At 46.7% G+C, this 16,594-nt stretch overlaps 1 protein-coding gene across 7 annotated transcripts in view; it reads right to left on the reverse strand.

The window, feature by feature from the left end:
• Nucleotides 1-1,132: 1,132 nt before the first annotated feature.
• SHROOM3 (shroom family member 3) overlaps nucleotides 1,133-16,594 on the reverse strand; it is a 208,949-nt gene continuing 193,487 nt past the window's right edge. For all 7 annotated transcript variants that reach the window (XM_083756224.1, XM_083756229.1, XM_083756227.1 and 4 more), the window contains 6 exons: nucleotides 15,507-15,583; nucleotides 11,241-12,098; nucleotides 9,405-9,920; nucleotides 5,240-5,393; nucleotides 3,842-4,114; nucleotides 1,133-2,727 (listed from right to left, as the gene is read on the reverse strand). In XM_083756224.1, coding sequence (XP_083612350.1) covers nucleotides 2,389-2,727; nucleotides 3,842-4,114; nucleotides 5,240-5,393; nucleotides 9,405-9,920; nucleotides 11,241-12,098; nucleotides 15,507-15,583 — 2,217 coding nt within the window. In that variant the 3' untranslated portion in view covers nucleotides 1,133-2,388. The remainder of the gene's footprint in view (nucleotides 2,728-3,841; nucleotides 4,115-5,239; nucleotides 5,394-9,404; nucleotides 9,921-11,240; nucleotides 12,099-15,506; nucleotides 15,584-16,594) is intronic.

The raw sequence follows: 16,594 nt of genomic DNA on the forward strand, positions 1-16,594 counted from the left end.
CTTTCTTTCCCCCTAAAGAATCCGGGGGTGAGGTGGATCCAGGGTGTGTGTGTGTGTCGGCAAATGCACAAAGGGTCAAGTCTCCTCTTTGCAACCTCCCTACAAATGCATTAATCAGCAGATACATTTCGGGTGTGAGGTGGATCCAGGGTGTGTGTGTGTGTCGGCAAATGCACAAAGGGTCAAGTCTCCTCTTTGCAACCTCCCTACAAATGCATTAATCAGCAGATACATTTCGGGTGTGAGGTGGATCCAGGGTGTGTGTGTGTGTCGGCAAATGCACAAAGGGTCAAGTCTCCTCTTTGCAACCTCCCTACAAATGCATTAATCAGCAGATACATTTCTGCTGATATCCTATGGACCCCTCAACGCATCTGGAAGCAGCCAGGTCTTAGCTGAACGCTGGTCACTCAGCATAAACAGGAAGGTCTCTCTCTGCCTTAGTAAGTCTTAAAAGACATGGAGGCAGTATTATGTTTCATCAAAATCAGAGATGATGAACCTCCAAGAGCCAATTGTCACCCTCTAGGCCCATCTGACCCCAAATAATATTTTTTAGTTTTTGCTTCTTATCCACTAAGCCAGGCATAGGCAAATTCAGCCCTCCAGATGTTTTGGGACTACAACTCCCATCATCCCTAGTGGTCAGGGATGATGGGAATTGTAGTCTCAAAACATCTGGAGGGCGAGTTTGCCTATGCCTGCACTAGGCTAAGCCCCTCAATGGCTGTGTCCTCCACAAGGGCTTTCGCCTGGCTGGAAAGGGTCCTTGAACTGGGATTATGGATCATTTGGAAGATGGGAGAGATGTGTGTTGGAATCTGACTTTTGCATAGCTGGAGTGTAGCCCACTTTTTGCTCTACCCATTTCTGCACCTGGACTCTCTCGCCACTGCCCCCCCCCCCAGGTTGCCCACAAGAGAATGGGGTATAAAAAAGGTCTCCCATCTAAACAAAGGGGCAGTTCTTTCAGCAGAGAGTTGAAGAGACTGTGGGGTGGGCAACTCTACCTGTGCAGCTTTTGTGCTTCCTACCTCAGTTTTGGGTAAGGATGGCTTTGGGGGAATGGCCAGTTCCAATGGGGTTTAAGCAAAGCACCGCTACATTTCAAAGAAACAACCAAGGCTAAGGATTTCATTTCCGTTTCCGTTTAAAGCAATCTATAAATAAGGACATTCAATGAACCACCTCAAGAAGTCATTCAAATAAGTTTGCAGGCTGCATGCAGTTCCATGCTTTCTCTTGTTACTGTTTTTCTTTTTTGTAAAAAATAATAATATCACAGAGCCCAAGAGAGAGAGTCTCAAGGAGGAAGTATCTCTTTGCTTCAGTTTCACGTTGACTCCTGAGTTGTTCGGTTCACACAAGTGCTTGTTCCAACGGCGGCTGCTCCGCACTGCAGATCTGGAAGACGGGATTTTGCTGTGCAATGCAATTCGTGGAAAGGTCACTTACTGGCAACATTCACTGGGCACTGAGAGTGATAAAAAGCTGCAATCCAGCGACCGCCTCGATGGTACACGGGTGGGGACCCTGCTCATGACCTGCACTGGATCCCACCATGCAGGGAGAGAGAGAATAAGGACAGAGCCATAGCACTCTGACTGGGGATCCTTGCCAGGGAAAACGAGATGCCAAACTGCACCCACATCCAACGTCTGGGCTGACATTCACCAAGTACATCTTTCTGCATGCAAGCATCCTTGGATCCTGGCCTGTAGCTTTTCCTGCTAGTCCTTTATTTAGATATGGTGTGTGACTATGGGTTTTTTGGGGAGCGGGTGGGATCGAGGGTGCTCCTCTTTTCTTTCCCCATGTGAAGTACAAAAAAAAATAATATTTAACCATTTCCCCCCTACGTACATATTGAAGTAGAATCGATAACTGGTTAGCGTATGTACAAAATCTTTACAGAATTCTATCTTGTAGCTTTAAAAAATATAAATATGGATATTGTTCAAGACAGCAGGTCTCTCATTAATATTTTAATTAAGGCTTCATTATTGTATATCCTTCATTATTTTAACGACCGTCAGGGGCTCAGAGGGGGAGGGGGGCAAGACTCCTTCAGCAGGGACAGCTTGAGTTTATTTATAATTAGCTAACGACCTTCCTCGTAGAACCTGCTGCCAGTCTCTTCTGCATCTTGCTTGGCCGCAAGAATCCAATGTATTTCACACAGATTTAAGTCGTGATCTCTGGGAGAGGATGAAGAAGAAAAAGAAATCTTTCCGTGCTGTTTATTCCCCACCCCCAGCCCAATGTTAATTAACAAATAATAATTAATTCCTCCCTCAATTCTTTTTTTTTTAAAAAAAAAAGTTAAAAGAGGTTTCTGATTAAATAATTCTGAGAAGAAAAGGTTTGACGCAGCCGTGTCTGGAAAGGTCAGAGCGAAGATGCTGGTGCTGGAGGTCGGCTGGTCCCGGTGGATGTCGGAGGTTCGGCTCCCTTTCTGCTGCTAAGCACGAAGTCCGTGGGGAGGCTCTCCAGAAGGCACTTGAGCTGTTCCTGCCCTAGCTTGATCTTGTCGTCCAGCTCGCGCTGTTCTATGAGCAGCCCAGATTTCATCTTCACGAAATGCTGGTAGTCTCGGAGCTGCTCCCCCGAGAGGTAATTGCATAGGATGTCCAAGACCACGTGCTCTCGGCGGTCCAGGTTCTCCTTCAGCTCACGGGCGTCTTCGTGCTGGCCAGCCAGCATCTTCCGCTTCTCATTCAGAGAGCTCTGTCCCGCGTGGGGTGGGAGGGAAGGAAAAGGGAGAGGTTTAGGGCCACAGCTCTTCTGGCTAAAAATCGCCCCCGTCTATTCCCTTCCCCACTGTCTCAGTGCATTCCTAACTACGTCCGCTTAGAAGCAGGTCCTGTTAAACTCCATGGGGCAATGCGCATGAATGTCGTCAACCTATTCCTTTCATGCTTTCAAGAATAGATGCGGTTCTGTTCTGGCATCCCACACATGGGGGATGCACAGAATGGACCATACTGAAGACCCATATTGTCCCTCTCCCTTTCTCTAAGTAGATTTCAAAAGTTTCTGAGCACAATTCAAAGTGTTGGTGTTGATTCTTTAAAGCCCTAAACGGCCTCGGCCCAGTATACCTGAAGGAGTGTCTCTACCCCCATCGTTTTGCCCGGATGCTGAGGTGAGGTCCAGCGCCGAGGGCCTTCTGGCGGTTCCCTCACTGCGAGAAGCAAAGCTACAGGGAACCAGGCAGAGGGCCTTCTCAGTAGTGGCGCCCACCCTGTGGAACGCCCTCCCATCAGATGTCAAAGAGACTACCTGACATTCAGAAGACATCTGAAGGCAGCCCTGTTCAGGGAAGTTTTTAATATGTGACATTTTAGTGTATTTTGGTCTTTGTTGGAAGCCGCCTAGAGTGGCTGGGGAAACCCAGCCAGATGGGTGGGGTACAAACAATAAATTATTATTATATATTAAAAAATCACTGCCCAGTGAATGGGATTAGGGCTGCGGTCTGAGAGTCCTGTGGGTCCCCAGATGTTGTTGAACTACAACTCCCACCACCCCAGCTAGCAAGGCCAGAGCTCAGAGATGATGGGAGTTGTAGTCCAACATCTGGGGACCCACAGGTTGCCTTGTGCTGTCTCATTCACTGCAATGGGGAGGACAAGACAGGGTGGGAGGAGCTGCCTTTGAGCTTGAAGCAAACCAGGGAACTCACTTGTGCAGTAAGCTCCCTAAACCAAGCTTATGGCGCTTGGTTGAGTGGAGAGCTGTTTCAACCCACTTTCATTGCCGAAGATGCTGCTGTAGGGAAGCGCCCCTCGTGCGCAGGCAAGAGTGAACATTTGCACGCCAGTTTTCTGAATCTACCTACCCGTTCTTGGTTATCCGCATCCTCACTGAGGCTGCTGAGAACATTCTCCACCCGAGCGAGGCGTCCTGAGAGAGATAGCAAGAGATTGACCACCTTATCCAGGTCTCCGATGAACATTCTGTATTTCTCAAACTCATTGGGCTTGCATAGGCCACTGATTAAAGCTTCGACTTCCTCTCCCAAGGCATTGTTGAGCTTGATGTCTGCCAGCAGACTCTCCTTGGCTTCTTTCAGGGTCTCCAGCTTGTGGGACAAGCTCTCAATGAGTTCAGCCTGGTGGGACAGAATTGAGGAAAAATCATCCTCTACTACTATGTCAGGCAGCCGTCAAAAGTTGGTGTGTAGAAACTGTGGCCCTCCAGATATTCCAATGGACTCCAGTTCCCATCAGCCACAGTCAACGAGGTCTAGGATGATGGGAGATGTAGTCCAGCAACATTTGGAGAACCCCAGACACCCAACACCTGTTTTAAAGCATGTGTCTGAACATTCCTTATGAATTCCTCCAGCCAATAAAAGTTATGTATACTGTACTGAAAACTATTAATAATAAAAATTTTAAAAAACTATGTATACAAAGAAACTAATCAAGAATAAGGGTTCCATTATGGATGCTATTGTGATAAACAATTCAGTTGTTTGACCTTCTAAGGAACAATCCTGTGCAATGGTATTCTCAGTAGTACAGTATAGGCTTCTTTTGCTCAAGAACTAGAAGGCAAGTTGGAGAATTTCACCCTGGGGACAGAATCGCTTGCCTTTGCGTAAATAAAGAGATAATGCCTTGCGCCGGGTGTCTTCTTCTGGCAGCACGGGGTAACTGCATTAAGAGATCTCTTAAAAATGAAAATGAAAAGCCACCCACACTTTTTTGCTTGCATAGCACCAACCAACAGGAGGTCATAGGTACACTGAATTGTGTCCAATGTTTAGCCTGGAAAAGAGGAGGTTAAGGGGTGATATGATAGCCATGTTCAAATATATAAAAGGATGTCACATAGAGGAGGGAGAAAGATTGTTTTCTGCTGCTCCAGAGAAGCGGACACGGAGCAATGGTTCCAAACTACAAGAAAGAAGATTCCACCTAAACATTAGGAAGAACTTCCTGACAGTAAGAGCTGTTCGACAGTGGAATTTGCTGCCAAGGAGTGTGGTGGAGTCTCCTTCTTTGGACTTGTCAAATTTCAGCTAGGAGCACACCAGCAGAGCACAAACCACTTGACTTTTGTGCATGAACATAACTGTCATTAATTAGTCTTAAGGGTTAGAAGCATGGTTTTTCTTGTTTAACTCTGCTCCTTGCACAGTGCAATCACAGATCTCTGGGACTGATAGAGCTCTGGTTATGATCATGACTGACCTTGGTTCCTTCTGTGCTGAGAGATGCTCAAAACTCACCTTTTTCTCATTGATTGCCACCTGCTCTTCATCGCCACCTGTTTCCTCTGGCAAATCCTTGATTTTGTTCAGGAGTTCGGCTTTGGGTACTGATACGTTGTAGTAAGCTGAGCACGAGGCCAGCATTGAGGCAGAAGCTTCTTTCTCATCTTTCCTAAACCACGGCAGAGAACAGATATGAATGTAGGCGTCTGGGACATACACGGCTGCCATTCTTGTACCGATGAAGAAACACACATGCACAAACTGCAGAAGGAATTTTGAACTCTGCCCTCGTGCCTTGCTTTCAGATCCCAAACCCATGGCTTCTTTGGTACATTTCCCACAAGTAAGTGAATTTAATTGGGGATTGCCACCAGATGGCGCAAGTTTAACCATTTTTAAAAAACGGTTCATGCTTAATCAACAACTCTACGCATATAGCACAAGACTGCCTAAACCGCTCCCTCCCACTAAAAATCACTGAGAGTCTTGGCAGACCACTTAATGTTTTTTCTCCCTGGTGTGCTAGGTGGTGAATGATTTGTAATTTCATTTTTACTGCTCTTTTGGTTCTTACAATGTAATTTTATTCATAGCTGACAACTTACAGATTTGAAAATAAGGGACCAGCAGCCTCGGAAATAAGGGATCAGCAGCCAAAATAAGGGATTTTCCAAGTTCAGCTTCTGAGCCCCTCTAAGCCAAAGGCAGAAAGCCCAGCCAACAGCCAGACAAAGCCTCAAGGAAAACCACCGTCCCCTCTCCGCTGGGAAGCGCTGAGCAAAGGCGAGTCCCCAGGCAACGCAGCCGATTTGATCGGCACAAGGCATGCAAGCTCCACCCCCCAGTTGTTCTTAGACTCCTTATTGGATGAGCAATGCAGCCAAGCAACACAGTTGGAGCCTCCCTCCTGCCTGGCCGGCAAGGAGGGAGGGAGAGGAGCTGCTTCCTTTGAAACCCGGGAAATTTAAGGGACATCATCAATAAGGGACAGCAGCGGGACATGGCGCTGGGATAAGGGACTGTCCCGCCAAATAAGGGACACTTGACAGCTATGATTTTATTGCTTTGCCATTTAAATTCAGGAGAACTGCGACTGCAAGTGTTCTTCGCCAACATGCCATGGACCACCTGAATGAGGCGCATGGACTACTGAGAGTCTCCATCAAATGCCCAAATGCAGCCCCCTCCAGGCCACACCCCTTCCCAGGCCACGCCTCTCACTGGCCTTGCTCCAGGAAACCAAAAGGTCCAATCAGAGTTTAAGGACATATTCCAGCCAGGCGAGAGCACGTCCGGAGATTGCGAAGCAGGATTGTTAAAGGCAGTGGCCTGGGAAGAGGTGGTGTGTGGCTGGCGACAGCATGTGGTGTTGGGAGAGTCCCAGAGGCCAGACAGAGTGACTTGGAGAACCAAATTTGCTCCCTGACCCACCAGACCGGAGGCTCTGCTCCTCCTGCACTCCAATAGGTTTTTGAGAAATCATAACCGTTCCCTGAACTGAACTCGAGAGCCACCAAGAGAAAGAGGCGCTATTCATTCTGCACATTCCTCTCAAGCTGCAGGATGGATTGATTCTTAGATATCGTGTGCTTTCTTTCAAAAGAAAGTCCTTGCAGAGATTATGTGACATCCTACCCTTGCACCATTAACACAGACAAGAAAAAATCAAGCTGTGTCTCTTTTCAGGGGAGCAGGAAGGAGCCTGGAATAGCTCTTTGGGTGCTTTGCAAAAAGAAAAGCCGGCGCTGTGTGTGCTTCTGTGCATTAAACCAGCAGGGATGGATTTGTTGTAGTTTAGTGGTTTAGTCATGTCTGACTCTTCGTGACCCCATGGACCAGAGCATGCCAGGCACTCCTGTCTTCCACTGCCTCCCGCAGTTTGGTCAAACTCATGCTGGTAGCTTCGAGAACACTGTCCAACCATCTCATTCTCTGTCGTCCCCTTCTCCTTGTGCCCTCCATCTTTCCCAACATCAGGGTCTTTTCCAGGGAGTCTACTCTTCTCATGAGGTGGCCAAAGTATTGGAGCCTCAGCTTCAGGATCTGTCCTTCCAGTGAGCACTCAGGGCTGATTTCCTTCAGAATGGATAGGTTTGATCTTCTTGCAGTCCATGGGACTCTCAAGAGTCTCCTCCAGCACTATAATTCAAAAGCATCAATTCTTCGACGATCAGCCTTCTTTATGGTCCAGCTCTCACTTCCATACATCACTACTGGGAAAACCATGGCTTTAACTATACGGACTTTGTTGGCAAGGTGATGTCTCTGCTTTTTAAGATGCTGTCTAGGTTTGCCATCGCCTTTCTCCCAAGGAGCAGGCGTCTTTTAATTTCGTGACTGCTGTCACCATCTGCAGTGATCATGGAGCCCAAGAAAGTAAAATCTCTCACTGCCTCCATTTCTTCCCCTTCTATTTGCCAGGAGGTGATAGGCCGAGTGGCCATGATCTTCGTTTTTTTGATGTTGAAGGGGACGACAGAGGACGAGATGGTTGGACAGTGTTCTCAAAGCTACAAACATGAGTCTGACCAAACTGCGGGAGGCAGTGGAAGACAGGAGTGCCTGGCATGCTCTGGTCCATAGGGTCACGAAGAGTCGGACACGACTAAACAACAAACAAGAACACCAATGTTCCATACAGCCCATTTGCACTTCGATTTAAGCCAGCGACGCAAAGGAATATTTGAACTCACGGAAAGCCTGTTTGGGGCAGGCAGTAGCTGCCCTATGGAGGTCCTGGTGGGTCAAGGGAACCCTATGATGGTTCCTGACAGAGAGCATCAATACACTCAGCACTGGTCAGTACCAGTGCAATACCACAATACACTCAGCACTGGTCAGCTGACTGGTGCTGAAAGCAAGCTTTCCTTGCCAATGCACAACTGGGAATGCACTTCAAGGCTTCTGATCATTATTTGGCAGCTGCATCTCCACCCATCTGACGTAACAGTTGACATCAGCTGCGGGCGTGCTTTGGGGAAAACATCCCCATTGGGCAAACTGGAGAGAAGGAAGATTTCAACACCCAGGGGCGCTTCCAGATGGGCTTGTTTATGGAGCATTCATCCTGGTTTTCCTGCACAAGATTTGCCTGGAGGTTATGCAATATTGCCATCTAGTGGATTTTACTCCAGGCAATTTCCCAACTCTTTTCTTAATGCGGGAAGTCTGACAGAAACGACGGGAAACTGCACTGGAAGGTGCAGGTTAACAAGGACCAGATGGCGACATCGTATAACCTTGTAGTAATAATAATAATAATAATAATAATAATAATAATAATAATACCGGCGTCCCTACCTACAATCAAAAAGAAGCTACAGCAACTTGACTTCTCTAACACAGCCTCCCATGCAAGAGGGCCGTGTTCAGGCTTAGCCCTAGCTATTCCACCCCCTGAAGGGATCCCTCTATACTGCTTCACAATTCCTTCGGAGGCCAAGCGAAGGGCCTTTACCTGTGCCCGTCTCAACTGCTTTCCTACAGCAGTTCTGTCGGGTCGTTACTCCAGAGTTTCCATCGCAAATAGAACATGCACCTGCAATGACACGGCTCTGGAGACTATGGAACATGTAATGCTCTTCTGTCCCAACTGGACAGATGAAAAATCTCGGTTTCTAACTCCTCTCGTGAACAAGCTTCATCTCCCAATCCAGCCTTGGATAGTGTCCCTTCTTCTGCAGGATTCTGACTGTTGGATTACCGAGATGACAGCTAATTTCCTGCTTAGTGTGATGAAGAGGAAAGCGGCACCAACTTCTTCTTTAATACCACAGATGTAGTCGATACGCCGCACAATCGAACCTGTTTTTGTACCCTCAGTCACTCGATGTTTTAAATCCTCCGTTACTTTTGTTATCCCCATTTTTTCAAAGTATTCGCTCAGGACGACATCCACTTTTATCTCCCCACCCCTATTTTATGTTGTTATTTCTATGTATATTATGCTATGGCCACATGGCTAATGCAATAAAATCAATAAATAATAATACTGCACTTGTGATGAACGTTCAATGCTCAGGTAACATCATATAACCTCAGCACAAATTTTGTGCAGACATATCAGGAGGGGTGCCTGATAAACAGGCAGATGGAGCTTAAAACATGCCCCATCGTGTAAGTGGAGTGTAAAAAATATCTGCTCTATGGGGTGCAAAAACCTTAAGGAAATGGGACTTACTTGCTATCACTGGGCAGGAGAGAGCCACTGCCAGAGCTGATGGCCCTTTTCTGCATCGGTTTCCTCTTCGAGTTCTCTCGAAGCATCCTGGCCCCGCTGGGAAATATCCCTTCCATCAAGTCCATGGTGGTCTTCATCTTGGAGTCGGGGTCCAGGATGTCGGCCAGCGACTTGTCCTTGTGGATGATCTCCTTTGCCAAAGCCTCCTCCTTGATGTCCTCCGGGGTCTTCATCTTCCCTGGGTTAGTCTCGGGGCTGAGGTCACCGTTTTCGGGCTCCCTGCTGGTGATGACAGGCGCGAGAGGCTGGCTGGCAGGAGCTTCGTCAGGCAGCCCCTGAGCGGGCAGAGGCAGCTGCTGTGCTTCAGCGGAAGGCGTGACGCCATTCGCTTTGGGTCCTGAGGTTCCGGCAGGGGGCGGTGAAGCCGCCCGGCTGCTCTTGGCGTTGGCAGTGGAGACGGCGTTTCGTCCCGTTTCCTCTCTCTCGCCAAAGTTCCTGGGAATCCTTTTGAAGTTTCTGCCGATAAGCAGGGGGAAGAGTTATTTTAAACCAGGGTTTCTGAAACTCTGTGCCAACACGCCTCTCCCAAGGCAAGAACAAAATCGTTTGAGCCTCTCGGTCATGTGCAGTAACCATCAAACAAGGCCAGTCATTAAATGCATGCCTAATAATATGAATATGCCAGCTATCAAAAAAAGAACAGTGGTTCTTAAAGTGGGTGGTACCATTCCTGGGGGGCGGGGATCTACCAGGCAGAGGGTGCTAAGGGGCAAGGGGTCAGCAGGGGATATAAATGACTATCAGACCTGTAAAAGCTGGAATCAATGGATGAAGTTCATCAATTTTGTTGAATTAGTTAAACTAAATATTTTTAATTTGAACAATGGGGACACTTGGGATGAATTTATGGAACCAAAGGGGCCGTGCATACCCCCCCCCCCAGTTTAGGAATGACTGAAATAGAATTAAATACTGCCTGGATATTAACTGCCATTGAATATCTACTGAGATCAAATATAATCAGAGGTTACATGCCAATGTTTCAAAAACTTATGTGAGCACTGGGCAATTTTTATTCAAAGAACAGTTGACCTCAACAGCTGTAAAGCTTTTGGGAGCAAATATATGGTTAGTTTGGAACAAGCAGATCAAATAAAAATTGAGGCTTTATGCACCCTTTAAAGTTATTGTTGCTGGAATCCCAAGAAACCAAACACGAAGAATAATAATAACAACAATAATAATAAATTTTCTATTGGAAACTCAAGGCAGTAGAGATATAAGATAATCAGAGCCCCACCGAAATTGAAGCATAAGAAGTCCCAATTTTTTTTATATAATTTGGCAGAATATTTGGACTATATGATATGTATTTGTATAAATTGGAATATTTAATGTGATTTGATTGGATTGTTAAAATGGAAAATTTAATAAAAATTATTTTTTAAAAAATATTATAATAATAAATTTTTTTATTTATACCCTGCCCTCCCCAGCCAAGACTGGTCTTAGGGTGGCTAACACCAGGTATAAAAACAATTGCTTAAGATACAATTTAAAAACAAGATTAAAATACAACATTAAAACACAGCCTCATTTCAAAAGAAACTCAAATCAAGAACTTTTTGAGGATGAAAAGTCAAATCTTCACCAAGGCCAACTATTCAGACTGGTCCTACGTGTGCCAGAAAAACCCCGGGGAAGTCCCCAAATAGGAGTTCCATCACAGAAGGAGAAAGGAAAAGGGAAAGAGGGGGAAGGGATCAAGTTGATTCCAAGCCAAGAAGGATTGCTTGCAAAGTAAGAGCAGGGATGGGCGTGCAAGAAGAGCCTTACCTGAGTGCAGACCCTTCCTCTCCAAGGCTGGCAGTGTTCCCAGCTGCTGGATCCTTCTCTTCCAGAATGCCAGCAGGAGGAGGAGGGAATTCTTCCATGGTGTTTTCAGCAGCACTGCTGGGGCTCTGGGCGGGGAGTGGAGGGGGCGAAAGCTCATAGGTGGCATCCAAAACGCGAGGCTGGAAGAAAACGTCGTCATCGCCCTCTTCCTGAGGAGACACCTGCAGGCAGGACTCTGAGATGCGGAGGGAGAGCCTGCTTTGGCCAGAAGGAGTCTCTGGCTCAGAAGAGGAGCTGTTTTGCGATGGAAGGCTTTGCCACCTCTGGAAGGCCTTCTGGCCAGATGTCTGAAAAAGCATTGTGCTTCTGGAGGGGCCGTCATCTTTGATCCGTTTAATTGTAGGCGGGAGGTGCCTTAGAGGCAGCGTCGCCTTCCATCTCCAGGTAATATCTTCCACTGGCTCTTTAGGTGGGCCGTTGGAACTTTCCAGAACCTGGCCCTGAACAATGTCATCGCTCTCAGGTCTGGGGTGCCATCTTGTGACTAGGTTTTCACTGGCAACTTGGAAATCTGAGGGAGCTGGCATGGGGTTAGCACCGTTAGATGGCGACCAGCCAAATCTGGAAGGGGTTGCAAGCCTGGCGCCTGGCTTAGGTTCAGGATGATGACCCTTCGTATCTGCTGAAGGTGAGGCAAATGCTGAGGTCCTGCTGAGGTGCCTGAGGAGATCTGGAGCTTTCTGTCTCTCATTCGGTATGAACGAGCTGCCGACACTCTCATTGCTATGGCGAGTGTGGGGACGATATTGTGTGAACGCCGATTTCTCTTTTTGACTTCTTTCTTTGCTGCCGAATGATCTAGGACAGGGTATAAAACTAGTGAGTTTTCAAAAAAAAAAAAAAAAGGCAATCAAGTTGATGCATCAATTTTATATCAAGGCGGGCTCCAGGCTTTTGCAATAAAAATAATAATAATACCCCAAGTTCAAATGCTGCAAAAATTCAGCAATGAAAATAAAACCTGCACAAATGGAGAACCTTTGCATGCACCCAATATTCTCATTATACTGCAATTATCTGTGTTCTTGCTGAACGTGTTATTTCTTTTATCAAGAACTCAAGCCGTGGAGGAGGCAGACTGAAAACATGCTGTGTGGGAGGGAAAGGTTTGGGTGCATGAAATAAAAGCAGAAATCTTCTGTGCCAAGAACAACACATAGTCCGCTTCTGATCTCTGAGCCTCTACCCTATGTTCCTTATGCTTACAAGCAATTTTCTCCCCAGTGTTAAGGACTGGATGCTTGCTTTTTTAAAAAATGTGTGTACACCTCACAGTATCCACATGGCACCATGATTGCTATCTGATATTCATTCCTATTGCATATTTTTATCCTTCTTTTTCAGATAATAACGCCTGTTTGTCTTTCTCTTGAAGTAGTTCATTTTGCTTTAGCCTAACATTCACTATCTCCTGCCAACCTAGCAGTTCAAAAGCACGTCAAAGTGCAAGTAGATCAATAGGTACCGCTCCAGCGGGAAGGTAAACGGCGTTTCCGTGCGCTGCTCTGGTTCGCCAGAAGCGGCTTAGTCATGCTGGCCACATGACCCGGAAGGTGTACACCGGCTCCCTCGGCCAATAAAGTGAGATGAGCACCGCAACCCCAGAGTCGGCCACGACTGGACCTAATGGTCAGGGGTCCCTTTACCTTTACGGAAAAGTGAAGGGATGCGGGTGGCACTGTGGGTTAAACCACAGAGCCTAGGACTTGCCGATCAGAAGGTCGGCGGTTCGAATCCCTGCGACGGGGTGAGCTCCCGTTGCTCGGTCCCTGCTCCTGCCAACCTAGCAGTTCGAAAGCCCGTCAAAGTGCAAGTAGATAAATAGGTACCAGTCTGGCGGGAAAGTAAACGGCATTTCTGTGCACTGCTCTGGTTCGCCAGAAGCGGCTTAGTCATGCTGGCCACAAGACCCGGAAGCTGTACGCGGCTCCCTCGGCCAGTAAAGCGAGATGAGGGCCGCAACCCCAGAGTCGGTCATGACTGGACCTAATGGTCAGGGATCCCTTTACCCAACATTCACTATCTCTTTCTTCCAGCTGTTGCTCCCGGAAAAGATGTTTCAACTTATACCATAACTATTCAGTTTTATGAAAAGCCTTTATCAAAGGCTTCCCTGGAAGCCCACAAACCTTCACTTCCTTATGGATGGCAAAGAATTCTCTCTGGCTTATTGATACCTTCAGAATTCTGGCAGAGCTAGGCTTTCTCTTCATGAGGCCCACCTTGACTCATCTTCAATAATGCCCAGTGCTCATTTGCATATTTAGCGAGTCTGCTGTGAACTATTGCTTTTCCAACTCAACCGGTTCCCTTCTTTGGAGCGGGGGTGGGGGAGAGAACTGTGAAACAATTCCTGAACACAAAAAAAGCTTTCCACCAGAGGAATGCGCTTAATGTAACACATACATTGCTGATGCAGCAACAGCAGCATTCCGAAGACCTTAAGACGGTAATAAGCACTTAGGAATGTCAGGCTTGGCAGCAAGGCATATTACTTAATAGCCCATATCCTGCTCCCGTTGGCTCGTTTCTCTGCAAGTGTCAATCTCGTTACTTAAGAAGCTGCATGCAGAAGCCAACTCATAAAAAGAGTCTTGGAACACTGATTAATTGGGAAGGATGAGACGACAGCCAGGGTTGCTTTCACGCAAAGACCACTAAAAGCTATTCGAAAGCTGTTTGCTAGATTCCCACGGGGCAAAAGTCTTGGCTCCTCTGGCTTCATAATACTTTCCTAGAAACCAGGCACCGACGCCAAGGCTGGCTTAGCTGTTGCAATTCCAAGTTAATCACACTTCTCTAAAACTTTTTATTTTCAAAGCCATACACCAGCGTTTGCAAACCTGGTGCCCTCCAGACCACAGCTCCCATAAGCGCTGGGCAGCACAGCCATGCTGGCTGGAGCTGATGACAGTTTTAGTTCAAAACACCAGGCGGGCGCCAGGTTGACAAAGGCTGCTCCAAGTGGTAAGAGGCTATTTGTGGTGCATCAAAAGAAAGCAGAGTCTGAATCAGCTGACCCAGAATACATCGTGAGCTTGCACCTCCTTCACTGTGACCCCTGCACCTCTCCTGATAATGTGAACATTTTCCATCAAACGGTTAAGAAGGGCCGTGTGGTTACATATCACACCAATGACACACAAAACCACATGATGTGTGCTAGCAGCATGGGTGGGAGGTATACACGCATTATCCTGAGCTGCTTTGGAACAACCATGGAGGCGACAGCAGTAACCATGGTTCAAGGTAAAGTCTGCATGGATATTGCGCTACGAGTGGGCACAGAAAATCCAATAATCTTTTGTGTCTGAGCAAGAATGCAGTTCGCAGGGAAAACATACCTTTGAATTTGTTTTAGAAGTTTTGGGTTAGTTTCTGTGCCTTTGCCAATCTTTTCAGATATATTTTATTCCCTTACTGCTTCGGAGTACACCTTGAAACAGGGTTCTGTTTTTGTTCCAAAGGCAATTGTGATTTTATTTTTTTTAACCTGCTTCTCTTGATGAAGATGTGTGCAAGCTTTCCCCCCCTCAGCTATATATGGGGCAAGCTCACCTACTATTTTTAATGCATTTCCTCCCCCCCCCCACCCAATATAAGGTGATCAGAACCCTTTCTTTGAACATTCATTATGCTATTATTAAGGTGCTACGACTATCTTACTATTAGTTTCACTGTGTGCTGTGGTTTTTAATGGTGTAGTTTACTTATTCTTAAGGGACGCGGGTGGTGCTGTGGGTTAAACCACAGAGCCTAGGACTTGCCGATCAGAAGGTCGGCGGTTCGAATCCCCGCCATGGGGTGAGCTCCCGTTGCTCGGTCCCTGCTCCTGCCAACCTAGCAGTTCGAAAGCACCTCAAAGTGCAAGTAGATAAATAGGTACCGCTCCGGCAGGAAGGTAAATGGCGTTTCCGTGCACTGCTCTCGTTCGCTAGAAGCAGAGTAGTCATGCTGGCCACATGACCCGGAAGCTGTACGCCTGCTCCCTCGGCCAATAAAGCGAGATGAGCGCCGCAACCCCAGAGTCGGTCACGACTGGACCTAATGGTCAGGGGTCCCTTTACCTTTATCTTACTTATTCTTACAGAAACTGCTTTGTCTTCATTTGGTAGTATATGCTACACACACACACACACACACACACACAGAGAGAGAGAGAGAGAGAGAGAGAGAGAGAGAGAGAGAGAGAGAATAAGTACCTACCTGGTGCCAGCAGCCACGACATAGAAAGGATCTTTCACAAAATGGCTGAACTCATTACTTTCTCCCATCAGGATGTCCTTGAGGAGAAAGAGAAGCAAACAGAAAACTGAACATACTGCAGACAAGCAAAAATACTGCTTTAGAAGTATAGGATGGTAATTAATATGTCCATTTATTTGTTCAAATATTTATATTCCACCTTCTAACACAACCCATCATGCCACATTCTATAATTAAATAACCATGGGGGGTATTTAACTAAGTTTTACAGCATATTGAGATTCTTGCCATTGCTGTCAACCTTCCCTTTTTTTGCGGGAAATTCCCTTATTTCAGCGCCGTTTCCCGCTGCTATCCCAGATTGTTAGATATCCCGTAGACTGTCTCTGGGACAGGTGAGGCTGCTGATCCCTTATTTTCAAATCTGGAAGTTGGACTAGATGGCTCTCTGTGTGTCCCAACTCTACCATTCTATGGTTCTATGGAATATTAGCTGCTGGAAGCCGCAGGAGGGGAGAATGAGGTCACGCTCAGATCCTACTTGTGAGCTTTCCACAGGCATCTGGTTGGCCACCATAAGAAGAGGAAGGATGTTGGACTAAATCAGCATCTCTGACATCCAAAACATCTGACATCCAATTTAAATTCACCTGCACAATTACATTCTTACCTATCAAGATATAGTGAATAGTTTTTAAAACAGGAAAAGCCCAATTCTAGAACAAGACAAAGAGCCTGGGAATTTGCACACAAATATAGTTGCCAGATGTGAAGAGATGCATGTTTTGAGATCAAGGAGCTCACAACTCAGTCTATAATTCTCCACTCCAAAGATTGTCCCCCCCCCCAAAAAAAAACACCCCAAAGTTTGCCTTGCTTTGTTGTTAGATGCAAAGGCAGTAGCCAGGACAGGGTGGGGAGTTCTGACCAAATTTATAAGCCGGAGATTTACCCGGCACGCAGGCTGAGACAAGCTAAAAGAGGAGACGCAGAAGAAGATGGAGAATGTGTGGTTGAAGACAGATGGGCCAGCAATTCCACATAGCTATCTATTTCCTCAGATCTTTAAACAAATTCCTTCAGTGACA

This window comes from Podarcis gaigeae (genome assembly GCF_964106915.1).
Source record: "Podarcis gaigeae genome assembly, chromosome: 9".
NCBI lineage: Eukaryota > Metazoa > Chordata > Lepidosauria > Squamata > Lacertidae > Podarcis > Podarcis gaigeae.